The following is a 12,920-nucleotide window of genomic DNA, read 5'->3' on the forward strand; positions in this document are numbered from 1 at the left end:
GGCCACTGTTACGCCCCACTGCCATCGACCCACAAACAAAATAAGTCAATAATGGATGAGGTTTTTCCCCTCCTCTCTGCTCTGCTCGGCTGCACCGTGCTGTCAGTCTGTGGGGAGGCCCCGCAGCGAGCGCTCTTACAAGCCACCGCTGTTTCATTATTCATACAGGTGTTTTAACCAAGAGGTGGATCTTACTCTATTTACTCACCGGCCTTGTAAACAACCCCGATCAGTGCCGAACTCCTCTCTTTCTCACTGTAGTGTGTCGGGGCTCTTTCTCGTCAAACAATCTGCAAAATATCACCTGCTGTACTTTCAGAGGGAATCCCAGCAGCCGGAGTTGGAGGATATTTAGCGGGCAGTGCAGTACTGGAATATGGCTGAGTTTTTGGGGGGGGGGGGGGTGGCTTGGGCTGACAGACCTGCAGGTAAATCCATGACTTTGGGGATGATGGTTACACAGGAAAAGGTCGGTACTGTATACTGAGAGTCTTTCAGGTTCTGTCACTGCAGGTTGAATTGTCTGTTGGCATTTAGGAACGATGTGATCCCTGCAAAGAGCTTCCAACTTCCAAAGTCTTCTGATGGAGCTGCCTGTACAGTGTGTGGCGTGTGTGTATGTGCATATATGTACTGTATATGTGTGTGTTTTTGTGCATGCACGTGTCCTAGTCGCGGCTCCGGTTGCGTTTCTTGAAGAAAAAGAACGGCGTCTTCTGAGGCGGGCCCAGCAGCATGGGGACCTGGTTCATGTGTGTGATTCTGATCTGTAGGAATCAAACAGAGAAGGACACGATACACGGTTTGTACAGAAAACTGTTCTCAGTGTCTTTTTCTGACAGGTTGACAGTCATCACTTCCTGGCTCTTTTCAACAGACCGTTATGAAATCGCTCGCTGCGACCTCGCCAATAACCCACAGAGCACGACAAAAAGCTTTCACATCTTCGAAGGTCCACCGTGACAAAATGAAAAGTGGTTCAAACGCCTCGAGGATGAATAGATAATAGTTGATTTTATGCTTTTCAGTGAGGAATTTAGTTGGACTGAGGTGTTTAATGGCATGACGGCGTTGGAGTTCGAGGTCATGCAGAGGAGGAAGATGAACAAAAGAGCGAGGAAGCAAGCCAAACAGGAGAGAATCCAGGTAACACTCATGTTGGTACATACAGCGGACTACAGCTGTCAAGGATAAGTGGCTGTCCATCACCATCCAGGGGACACTTGTGTCTCATTTCCACTGCTCAGCTTGACTGGACTCGATTCAACTCACTTATGATATAAGCCAACATGTTCTCATCGTCTCTTATACACATTTCCCACCAAAATTAGAGTGTGCATGCGTTTTTTTGCTCACATTGTAATTGCTCATTTTGGCGAGTGTACCCGCTAAATATGCCACTGCCACTGAACTCACCGCTGGAGAGCAAATCTGCCTTTCTGTCAGCTGGTGTGTATGTGGGTTTTGTTTGTGTGTGCGTGCCACGTCACGGACTTGCAGGAGAACAGGTAAACAGCAGACAGCTGCAGGAACACAACACAGGTCTGTGGAAACTCTTTATATATCTCTTACTTATTCAGTCTCTCAAAATCAGTGCAGACTACTTTGGATCAGTGTTTTAGTGCTGCTTATGAGGAGATGGAGGGTAATTATTGACTGCGCATAATTGCATCTGAAATTACGACGTCTGCTGTTAACATTTCAGGATGCTGCTACCGTTTTGTCAACACAAGCACATAATGGGATAATGCTGCACACGGTTATGTTTGGCAACCAACACCAGGGCGTCGACAAATGCACATGCTGGCATGGATGGTTAGGTTTAGACAAAAAAGGTATGTAAGGTATAAAAAAAAATTCCCACCACATTCAGATGGGAAGCAAACACCCAACTCCTGCATGAAAGTCCAGGGTTTGGTGGAGTCATCCACTGCCAGTTCAGCCGCCCCATAGGGACGCTGGTGCTCCTTTTATGAAACTGTTACCGACAGAGTATCAACCTGTGGCTGTCCAGGAGCGTATCAAGCAGCTGCGTCAGGTGCTGTCTGCTGGCGTATAAAAACACTGCGGATGGTTCTGTCTGGCTGCATTCTCATTTGACGCTGCCCACACATCACCGATTTCTTCCGTTCTGCCATTATTTTAAAGTTTTCTTTGTCTTTTTCTGGTTAAATTGCTCTGACCTGTGACCCGTGAATTTTCAGTTTCAATCTTGCCAGTGAAAACAGGCGTTTAAGTTCAATACAAAACCTGAAAAATGGGTATCTCTGGGACAAAATGCTTACATATGGGATATCTTAAAACAGTTTTACAACATGCGAGCAGTGACTCTGATTTAACTCTCACCGTGCAGGGAGGCTGCATCCAGGGCTCGCCATCGATCTGCATGGGCAGCCGCCGGGATGTCCTGTGAAGAGAGAGAGACAGAGAGAGAGAGAGAGAGAGAGAGACAGGGGACAGGGTGGGGTTGTAGGTTGTGAAGGTCAGATCACACACACCTCAGAGGCACGAGAGGCCTGTTCACACTGTCCCAGGACAGGGTCAAACACTGCACCCTTTGTTCCCATGAGACCCATTCCCAGACAGGCCCCCACTCTTTAAACTCACAGACCCACTGTATATGTACACACACACACACACACACACACACACACACACACACACACACACACACACACACACACACAGAGTTGGTTTAAGACTTTCATGCATGCCTCTCCGGCTAGAGAAACACAGTATGGGAGAATGACCGTGATGAATGCTCTTTTAACTCTGGTCTAGGAAAATATTCGGGGCCAGTTTGCAGAACAAGTGAGAGAACAACTTGTAAATGTCACTTCTCTGGTACAGTAACTGGCTCGCTGTAGATGTTCACTGTCTGGCAGGAGCAGCAAAACATCGGAAACAAAACAACTTTCTTTAGATTTGTCAGACAAAAAAAGAAAGAAAGCTTTGGATATCTTTGAGAGAGTTCTTTGAATGTTACGATTCTTTCTTTTTTCTTATATTTATTTAAGGCAACTTTTGACATTTGTTAACTAAAATTTATACGTACTAGTAAAAAGGCAAAACTCTAATAATCAGGTGAGCTTTGAGTTTTAAGTAATTTCAACCAATACGCCCTTTCTGAAATAAAGACAATACCAAGTGAAAATTAGACATCTTCATCCTGAGTGGTCGTCATGAAAACACAAGAATTACTCTTCCAAGTAGACGTTTGTGCCAAACTTGAGATATGAGCTGCATGCAAGTCACAATAAACTTGGCATTCGACCACCAAAATGTAATCAGTTAATTGTTGAGATCACATGGATGTTTGTGCCAAATTTGAAGAAATTCCTTCAAGGCCTTCTTGAGATATTTTGTTCAAGAGAATGAGCCACCAGCAGGTCACAGTGAACTTGACCTTTGACAATCAAACTCTAATCAGTTCATTCTTAAGTCCAAGCGGACGTTTGTGCCAAATTTGAGAAAATTCCATCAAGAGCTTCTTAAGATATTGCTTTCACAAGAATGGAATGGATGCAGGTTACTGTGACCTTGACCTTTGACCGTCTAATTCTAATCAGTTTACTGATAAGTCCTAGTGGAGGTTTGTGCCAAATTAGGGGACTTTCCCTCAAGGCCCTCTTGAGGTATCACATTCACAGTTATGAGATGCAAGCTCAAAGTGACCTTGACCTTTGACCACTTAAATCAGTTCAACAGTTCATCCTTGAGTCCAAAAGGATGTTTGTGCCAAATTTGAATAAATTCCCCCACAGCATCCTTGAGATATTGCATTCACAAGAATGGGTCACAATCACCTTGACCTTTATTCACCAAAATCTTATTAGTACATTTTTGAGCACAAGTGGACATTTGTGCCAAATTTGAAAAAAATCCTTCCAGGCCGTAAATGGACTGTACTTGTATAGTGCTTTTCTAGTCCTTTTGACCACTCAAAGCGCTTTCACACTACATGGCACATTCACCCATTCACACACACATTCACACACTGGTGGCCGAGGTTACCGAACGAGGTGCCACCTGCTACTCTGAAACCATTCACACACGTGCACACTCCTGACGCAGCATCGGGAGCAATTTGGGGTTCAGTATCTTGCCCAAAGATACACCGTTTACTGGAGAAGTTGGGGATCGAACAGCTGAACTTCTGATTAGAGGACGACCCGCTCTACCTCTGAGCCACAGCCACCCCATATATTGTGTTTGAATGGACAGACGTATGGACAGCACAGAAACATAATGTCTCCTGTCATGGCTATCGGTGGTGCACGGATAAAAAACACAAGAGGACGAATAAGAGAATCATTAGCCTCTTGGAATCAAATCTTAAAACAACAGACAGATCGTTTCTCATCCTGCGTTTGCGAGTCGTCGATCCTCGGCTCCAACGGCTCACATAGTTCAAATATATAATTTATCAGATACTGTGCGTTATCGTTTGGATGCTGCAGGGATTTTAACCTCCAAATGCACAAAACACTCAACAGGAATGCATTTTTGATCATACATGTATAGCATGGAGATGGATTTATTTAATGCAGCTTCCAGCTGGCTGACCCGGAGGAAGATGAAGGGCAGTGACACGAGGCGGATGAAGATGGAGATCAGGAGGGAGGATTAAGAGTGGGAAAAGATGGAGGGAGCAGCAGAGAGGCAGGACGCTCTGACCTGATGGTGACGTTGGCACACTGAGCCAGTCTGCGTCCGGCACTCTTCAGCCCGGTGTAGATCTGTCCCATCTCTATCGCTCCTTCGAGGCCGACCACCTCCAGCAGCTGGTCGCTGAAGTCTGCACGGAGAGGAAGATGCTGTGAGTTCAGTGTTCAAGCACATTAAAGCACAATTACACCTGAAATGACTGAACTGAGCCCAGCTGATGTCACCGCAACCAGCTCAGAGGTGGTTAGGCGTGCTTTGACCTGACTCCAGATATGGGCCATGTAAGTGTCTCAGAGACAGTTTTATTGACGTGTTTATTTTATATATCAGTTATAAATTCATTACCATTTAGGTTCATAGAGGGGTTAAAAAGTCATTAAAATCTAATCAATATGGAGCTAAAAAGAGCAAAAAGTATGATGGAAATGAGTCTCAAAGACATCCATATGACGTCCAGAAAAGACATCTATACAACTTTTGACATTAAGATGTCTTTTCTGGATGTCACATAGATGTCTTTTTTGGACGTCATATAGATGTCTTTTCTGGACGTCATATAGATGTCCCCTCTGGACATCGTAAAGGTGTCTTTTCTGGACATCATATCGATGTCCTCTCTGGACGTAGTATAAGTGTCTTTTCTGGACAGCATGCAAATGTCTTGTGTGGACACAATTTAGTTGTCTTTTCTGGACGTCATATAGATGTCCTTTCTGGACATAGTAAAGGTGTCTTTTCTGGACAGCATGCAAATGTCTTGTGTGGACACAGTTTAGACATCTTTTCTGGACGTCGTATAGATGTCCGTTCTGGACATGGTATAGAAATGCATTACATTTGTGGGATTATTACATTAAAATCTGCAGATTTGTATTACGATTGTTGTGTGATACATTTGTTATGTATTATGTTTGTTGTTTATGACGTTTGTCGATTATATTTGTGGGTGTTACAACACAGCGTCACATTGCTGCCACGTTGTAAATTTTATAAATATCAGTTACGGCTGCTTTAACGAACCGGGCAGTAAAGCAAACTTCCCAAACAACAAGCCTCTTCACTCCAAAAGAAACTGTCCTTTGTGTGTAAACAGACACGCTTTGACAGTCACCGTCACTTTAACCTGGCTGATTAAAGGAAAAGAAAAGCGCCGTTGTTCGCTGTAATTCTGAGAGTGTTACACCATTTAACAGATGCCCCCTCGTTATCGCCCGCTCTGTGAATTTCCCTTTGTGTTCTCCGTGTTTGAAAAGTGCGATGGCTCATAGTCAATATTTACAACATGATCTTAAAGGTCAGTGATGATGTCATTTGACATTTCACTTTCAATACACTTTATCTCATAAAAGAGCCCGTTAAGATTCAGAGATTATGTGATTGTGTGGCCGCGGCAGCTTCACAGGTTTTTACAAACACTTGCCGAAATTAATTATTAGAGAGAAATCTGGGAAATGTTTCGTTTTCGCAGCCTGTGTGATAATTTGTGAGGTGCGACAGCAGAACCAAATCTCATACAAGTGTGTCGGTGGCATCTCATCGACACCCGTTAAATGGTTGTGTCCGAGCTCGGTGACAGGGACCAGGCCGACAGAGACTCTTATTTTGATAGTCATTACTTCATATATACTTAATGCTTAATTCTTATCTAACTTTTTATTGATTAAGTTCTTTTGTAAGTATGTTTATTACTTGATGGACTTTGTACTTGTTCTGATTATTGGATGTGATCTGGTGTCAGGACATGTGAGCACTATTTTTTTTTTTTTTAAGATAAAACATAATCTTTTCCTAAATTTAACCAAGTGTTTTTTGATCCTAAACCACGTTAACCACATGTTGTTGAAATGTAAAGTTTCAACATATTCCCCACATAATAGCGTACAAATGTTGCTTATCTGGGGTTTGCAAAAATGTACAAAGCCAACTTTTATTCTGGCAATTAGGGTGACAATTTTCTGACTGAAAAAAAGCATTTCTTTATTAAGCCATCAATGCATTTTCTGCAAAGTTAGTGTCACCAAAAGTGGTTGTTTTTATTCATTTCATTTCATTGGTTTTCCAGCTGGGAGTGAGCCCCCAAAACTGGGTATTTCAAGCCAGAACATAATCTTTTCCAAACCATAACTAAGTGGCAAATCTTAACCACAGCTTTGTTGAAACATAAAGTTTCATATTGGATAATTAATAGTGCACCAATCGGTGATTTGCAGAAATGTGCTATGCCAATATTTACTTGGGCAACTGTGTTGACTGTTTTCTGACAAAAATGAGCATTTTTTGGTGGGATAGTGTCACAAAAAGCATGTTTTTTTTCCCCCTAAACCATCGCTGCGTTGAAAAGGTTTTTATTTGTTTTTTGTTAAGAGATCATTGCATTTTCAGCTGGGATAGTGGCTCAGCACTGCACTGTTGAAACATAAACTTTCAGCGTATAGTGTATAGTGTACAAATTTTGCGTATCCTGGGTTTGCAGAAACGTACAATGCCAATATTTATTCTTGCAACGGGGTTGCTGTTTTCTGACAAAAATGCTGCGTTTTTGGCTTGGTTAGTGTCACGAAAAGTGGTTTATTACAGAGACTTTACCGCATGTTTGTGAGGATAGTGCCACAAAAAACTTTTTTTGTTTGTTTTTTTAAAGCCAAAACTACATTTTCAGCTGGAATAGTGCCTCAACACACTTTTGTTTTTAATGCATTGCTGCATCTTCTGCTGGTATAGTTCCACCAAATAAGGTTGAGATGTTGTTCTAAACCAGATATTTTAAGCCAAAACTGGATCTTTTCCAAACCATAACTAAGTGGTTTTTGAGCCTAACCATAACTACCTTAATCACAGTGTTGTTCAAACATTAAATTTCAACATTCATTCACTACATATGTTTACAAATGTGATGTATCCGTGGTTTGCAGGAGTGTAATGCCAACATTTGATTTGTTGACCGGGTAGATAATTTTCTGTCAAATATCAGCTGCTGTGAGCTCGACAACAGAGTTTATAAAGTATTTTCAAAGGGAAACTGAGTGAGCGATCTGAGTGGAGCAGCTCTGGAGACGGCAAGTGAAGCTTTGTGAGCGAGGAGCAGAAATTCTCACCGCTTCACTCGGCTCACATGCTCTGTCTGGTGCTCCACACAAAAATAGACCCGGAATTGAGTCAACCCCTCCGCCTGTGTAACCCATTCTCCATGGCTAATCATGCAGGTTAGTGTGGCGCTCTGAGGGTCGATTGACTTGATCCAGGCGGGCAGGCTGGTGCCAGCTCAACACCTAAACATATTTCAGTTGTTTTTTTAATGCACTGGGTTTCCCTTGACTACCTGAATCACAGACGTCTTAAAATGTCAGCGAGAGAAAGTTCCTGTCCATTAAATGTGCATATTTCTCATGATTACATGTTTCTAATGTTAATGCCAAACATAAAAAGCAGAAATAATCTCTAAAAGGCTGTAACAGAGTTTGCCTCAGCGCTGGAGGAGAAAAGAAAGAGCGTTTGTTTGAAGCACCCAGGGAACCGGTCAGACCGTTCCCCGAGGGTCTCAGTCCTCCATCCAGCCCAGACAAGCTGCGACTGGCAGCGCTGCCTGTTGTGACTGGAGCCGCAGGCTGCAGGTCTGCCTGTCTCTTACAGTGTAAACAACGTTAATAATTTCCCAACGTCGTCAGACCTCGCTCGCCCTGTTTGGCTTCGTTTCAAGCCGCAAACAGGAAACTGTTGCTTTGCTCTGGAGAGGAAATGTGCTTTGCAAAAGCCTGATGCAACACAGAGCTCAGGACGCGTCTGACTCATGACTTTTCACGCTCAGAAGAATTTAAGAAAAGAGGTACGTAAACACTGTGACATAAGCGCCTTTGGAACCGGTTTTTCTTATCGTCTGCTAATTCCGATAAATGTTGGCAACCCATTTAGTGCTTTTTCATAAATCATCTCCAACACTCATTTAACCCTGAAAAACCTGGAACGACATCAGTTTTTTTGTGCTTCGCTCAGACGCCTTACACAGACATTTACACCTTTGAAATCTGAGTGAATTGGCTCATTTATTTTAAAACGTGGCTTAAAAGGCTATGAGCAACTTCACAAACGATGTCCTACAATCTGCAAAGAAATTAGGAAAAGGTGCATAAAAATTACCTGAAAATTAGTTTTCAATAAGAAAATCATTATAAGTTAATAATAATATCATTATTGTATCTCTATATTCATTATTATTATCATTATTATTATTAATACAGATAATAATAATTTATTTTATTATTAATATATAAATAGTAAAAATAGAGATCATAGCCCAAATTAAAAAAATATTTTTAAATAGTAAAAATAAAATTAAAAAAAGAAGTGTTAAGTTTTGTTAAGTTTTATCTCACATGCACACACACACAGACACAGACACACACACACACACACACACACACACACACACACACACACACACACACCACACACACACACACCAGTACACATAGAGTATTTCTTTGCTTTTTTGGTAAATTTCAGGAAATATTCTTTAACTCCTAGCTTGTGATTTTCAAACAAATCAGGCCAATTTGTTCAGTTTTCAAAGGGTTAAAACGAAATTAAACTCTTGGTTAATTAAAAAACTGCTTTGTGTTTTTTCTCCTCATCTGTTAGCGGTCAAATTAAAATGTCGAACAGCAGCTGGCTAAGTTTTAATATACGGTGGTTTTACAGTTCGTGTTGCTTAGCGTCCATAAAAGCTCGCGTGGCATTTAGAAAGTGCTGCCATTTCGTGCTGCGCCTCAAAGATGATAAAGGTTTACATGGGAATGAGTTTGTTTCTGCTGACTCACTGGCACTCTTTAATATTTCAGATGACAATTCAAAAGAAAATGTCAGAGCAGAGTAAGGAACAAACATTTTAAAATCACTCAGAGGATGCACTGCAGTTTTGTGTCCTCTTAAGAATTATAAATGCTTGGGGCACACGCATTAGTGCAGGAAAGGAAAAAAATGCAACAACTTGCAACTTTCATTACAGGAAAACGTGAACATTAATATAAGTGGTGATGTAAATGCTTTTACAGCTTGATATTAATGTGGTGATGCAACCATTTCAGACTTATAGAGGCTGATTACATTACAGTTTTGTAGGTTATTTGATATTAAACTGGATTAAAAGGCTGGATATATTGATTCAAAGGTAGCATTAAAGATGCTGCAGAATTGTTAGAAGTTATGTTACAACAACTTTTAGGGGGCAACATGTATAATTAAAAAAAAAAATCGAACTGCAAGTCCTGTTTTTTCTGATAAATGTCTGGATTGTTGCTGCCGTCTGCCCCGTCTCGAGGTCTGATTCACAAAAAATTTTCTGCACAATTAATTTCTTTTAAATCACAGTTGAAGGCGTTTCTCTTTGCTGCTGCCTTTTATTAAATAAACTGTTCATTCACTTCTTCTTATTATTTATTGATTTCTATTCTCTATAGCTCTTAAATTCAGTTTTTATTTGTACTTATATGTACTTCAATAACGTGATTCTTTTGCGCTTTGTCTCGATTCTTTTGTCGTTTTATGTTGAGCGATTTGAATTGTTGTGTCGCTGAAATGCACAACATAAACAAACGTAAATTTCCTAACAATACTGCAGAGTAAACACGACGATAATGCTCTGCAGCTGAGTGCAGTTTGCATTATTTTTGCGTCAACATATAAATGTTATCTTTGTGCCAAAACACAGCAGGCAGAACAGTGACAGAGTAAAAATTTTCAGACTGTGAGTACAAAGTTTCACCAACAACGTGCAGAGGTTCACCCGGCGCGACGTTACTTTTGCCGGACTACAATCACTGCTGCCTCGATCACTGGACAGTCTGTGTGTGACACCTCTTATATACATGCACTTCAGTTCTTACCAACTCTCTGAAACTCTCTCTGCTGTTATGTATTTTTTTTTATTTATTATATATATATATATATATATATATATATATATATATTTTTTTTTTTAAAGGGACAACAATTAATCATTAATCAACAATTCTGTAAAATGTGCCAGTGATGGCAATCAGGCTAATTTTCACTATAGCCCTTTGGCAAGTTGTTTTGAAACTCATAAAATGCTTTTTTAAAATGTAAGAATTATCATTCGTCAGGGTCTGATCAAAAATTGTGCCTGACCTTAGCTATTGCCAACATGGAGGCAAAAACCACGTGTTGTTGAAACGTAAAGCTTCAACATATTCGCCACATAACAGCGTACAAATGCTGCTTATCGGAGTTTGCAAAAATGTTTATTGTGGCAGTTAGGGTGACTATTTTCTGACCAAAACAAAGCATTTTTTTATTAAGCCATCAATGCATTTTCTGCAAAGGTAGTGTCACCAAAAGTGGTTGTTTTTACTGAGATTTCACTGGTTTTCCAGCTGGGACTTAGCCCCCAAAACTGGGTATTTCAAGTCAAAACATGATCTTTTCCAAACCATAACCAAGTGGTTTTTGAGCCCAAACCTAGTCTGATCTCAAGCTATTCCAGGACTTAAATTTCTGAGTGTCGAATTCAAATACATCAAGCTTGCCTTATGTCTTCTGCCTGTCGCCAGGCGTGGGTATGTACAAAATACCTGCCTAACTTTGTGTTGCATGGCCTGCCTGTTTTTTACTGCATACGGATATATTGTTAACCCATAACTGCATCTTTTAATATTTTATTGAGGTCTACATTATGACTCTTGTATTTCATCTCTGCTTCTGTCTGTTGCTGTTTCTGGTCTTTGCTGCTCTGCATGTCTGCATGTTATGCTTAGCGTGTGTCATTGCGTCACGCTGCGTGCAGGACTTTTTGTGCTGAAATGCTGTTATGTTGTTGCTGTGCTATAGTTTTGCACTGTTGTTCTGCTGTTTTGTTGCTTGGCTCGTGTTCCTGTTTGTGTGTTTTGTGTTTCCTGTTATTGTTATTTTCATCATTTTATAGGTTTCAAAACATCGTGCCAAAGGACTACAGTAAAAATGAGCCTGATGGCTAAAACACATTTACAGAAATGTTGATTTGTGTGTGTTGTCCTTATAAATAAAATAAAACACAAGCACCTTGTGCAAACCCTGACATCATCAAGTATTTTTTGTAAAGCACAAACGTTGCACAATTGTCAGTCATGGCATCGAAATGTCTCCATATTAGATAAACGGTTGGCCGGAAGCGATTCAGGACGGCTGGAAATCTGTCTGAACAGAAGAAGAACCAGATGCATCTGCCACAGCAAATAAAACATGAGCTACAAAACACTCAAATCAGCCTTAAAAAGTTTTTTTTTACTTGTAAATAATCTCCCCCCGGCTTCATAAACCACCCAGTTTCCCAGAAAAAATACTCAGGACATGATCTGAGTGTCCTAAATGGTGCTCGAGTCCTGATCACATGTTCATCATCCTGCATCAAACACAGAAAGCATGCCTCATATTTAGACTGCACGCTGCTGCACGGACACATGTTCCCCATATGAATCCCTCTGTGTCTGCAGAGCTTTCCAGGAAATAATGTTAATAGGATTGGGCATCCATTAAGAAAAAAAAAAACTGGACAGTTGGAGACGAAGGGATCAAGAAGACTAGTGACACAATGGCTGCACATGGCAGATGGGAATTAAAAGGATGTAAAGATGGACGCAGCCTGTCAGTTCCCGCAGCTGAGAAACCAGGCAGCGTGTGAAGCTGTAACACGCTCTGATGCTGCCAGAAAGAGGAGGTATAAAAAATTCCAGTGAGTGTTGACATGTCCTATTTTAGGATTTCAAAACAGTGCTATTCATATATCCTTTCAACAAGTCAAAATCCCCCTCCTTCGCACACCCACCTATACACCTCTACTTCCTCCAAACACCAAACATGGGCATGCCGTCCTGCCAGTGTCCCAGTGTGAGAGCCTGATGGCAGGAGAGCCCACTGTGCTGGTTCTCACCTCGCTGATGATTCCCGCCTCATCAGATCTCTGCGCTTTTTGACTCTCAGGCAACCAGTGCTGTTACTTCTCGGCGAGGTAGAGCTAAGAATAGAATAGAACAGCCTCTTACATAACGCAGCCACAGTGCATTCTGGGATGGGATGGCATTGCTTTGCCAAGCAGCGGGCAGCGAGAATCGTCACTGCTGTGCTGCACTGTTTTCTCTGCTGTGCGGGCACATAAAAAAAATGGAGCCATTTATATTTAATTCATTATTTTAAGAAAATCGTTATTTATGTAATGGCACTAAGAATTTTTCTAAATACAGAATATCTTTAAATAACTGGTT

At 41.1% G+C, this 12,920-nt stretch overlaps 1 protein-coding gene across 3 annotated transcripts in view; it reads right to left on the reverse strand.

The window, feature by feature from the left end:
* Positions 1-395: 395 nt before the first annotated feature.
* The window catches only part of LOC121948893 (diacylglycerol kinase beta), a 126,209-nt gene continuing 113,684 nt past the window's right edge, over positions 396-12,920 (reverse strand). For all 3 annotated transcript variants that reach the window (XM_042494427.1, XM_042494426.1, XM_042494428.1), the window contains 3 exons: positions 4,678-4,798; positions 2,347-2,407; positions 396-767 (listed from right to left, as the gene is read on the reverse strand). In XM_042494427.1, coding sequence (XP_042350361.1) covers positions 669-767; positions 2,347-2,407; positions 4,678-4,798 — 281 coding nt within the window. In that variant the 3' untranslated portion in view covers positions 396-668. The remainder of the gene's footprint in view (positions 768-2,346; positions 2,408-4,677; positions 4,799-12,920) is intronic.

Source organism: Plectropomus leopardus, chromosome 10 (genome assembly GCF_008729295.1).
Source record: "Plectropomus leopardus isolate mb chromosome 10, YSFRI_Pleo_2.0, whole genome shotgun sequence".
Taxonomy (NCBI): domain Eukaryota; kingdom Metazoa; phylum Chordata; class Actinopteri; order Perciformes; family Serranidae; genus Plectropomus; species Plectropomus leopardus.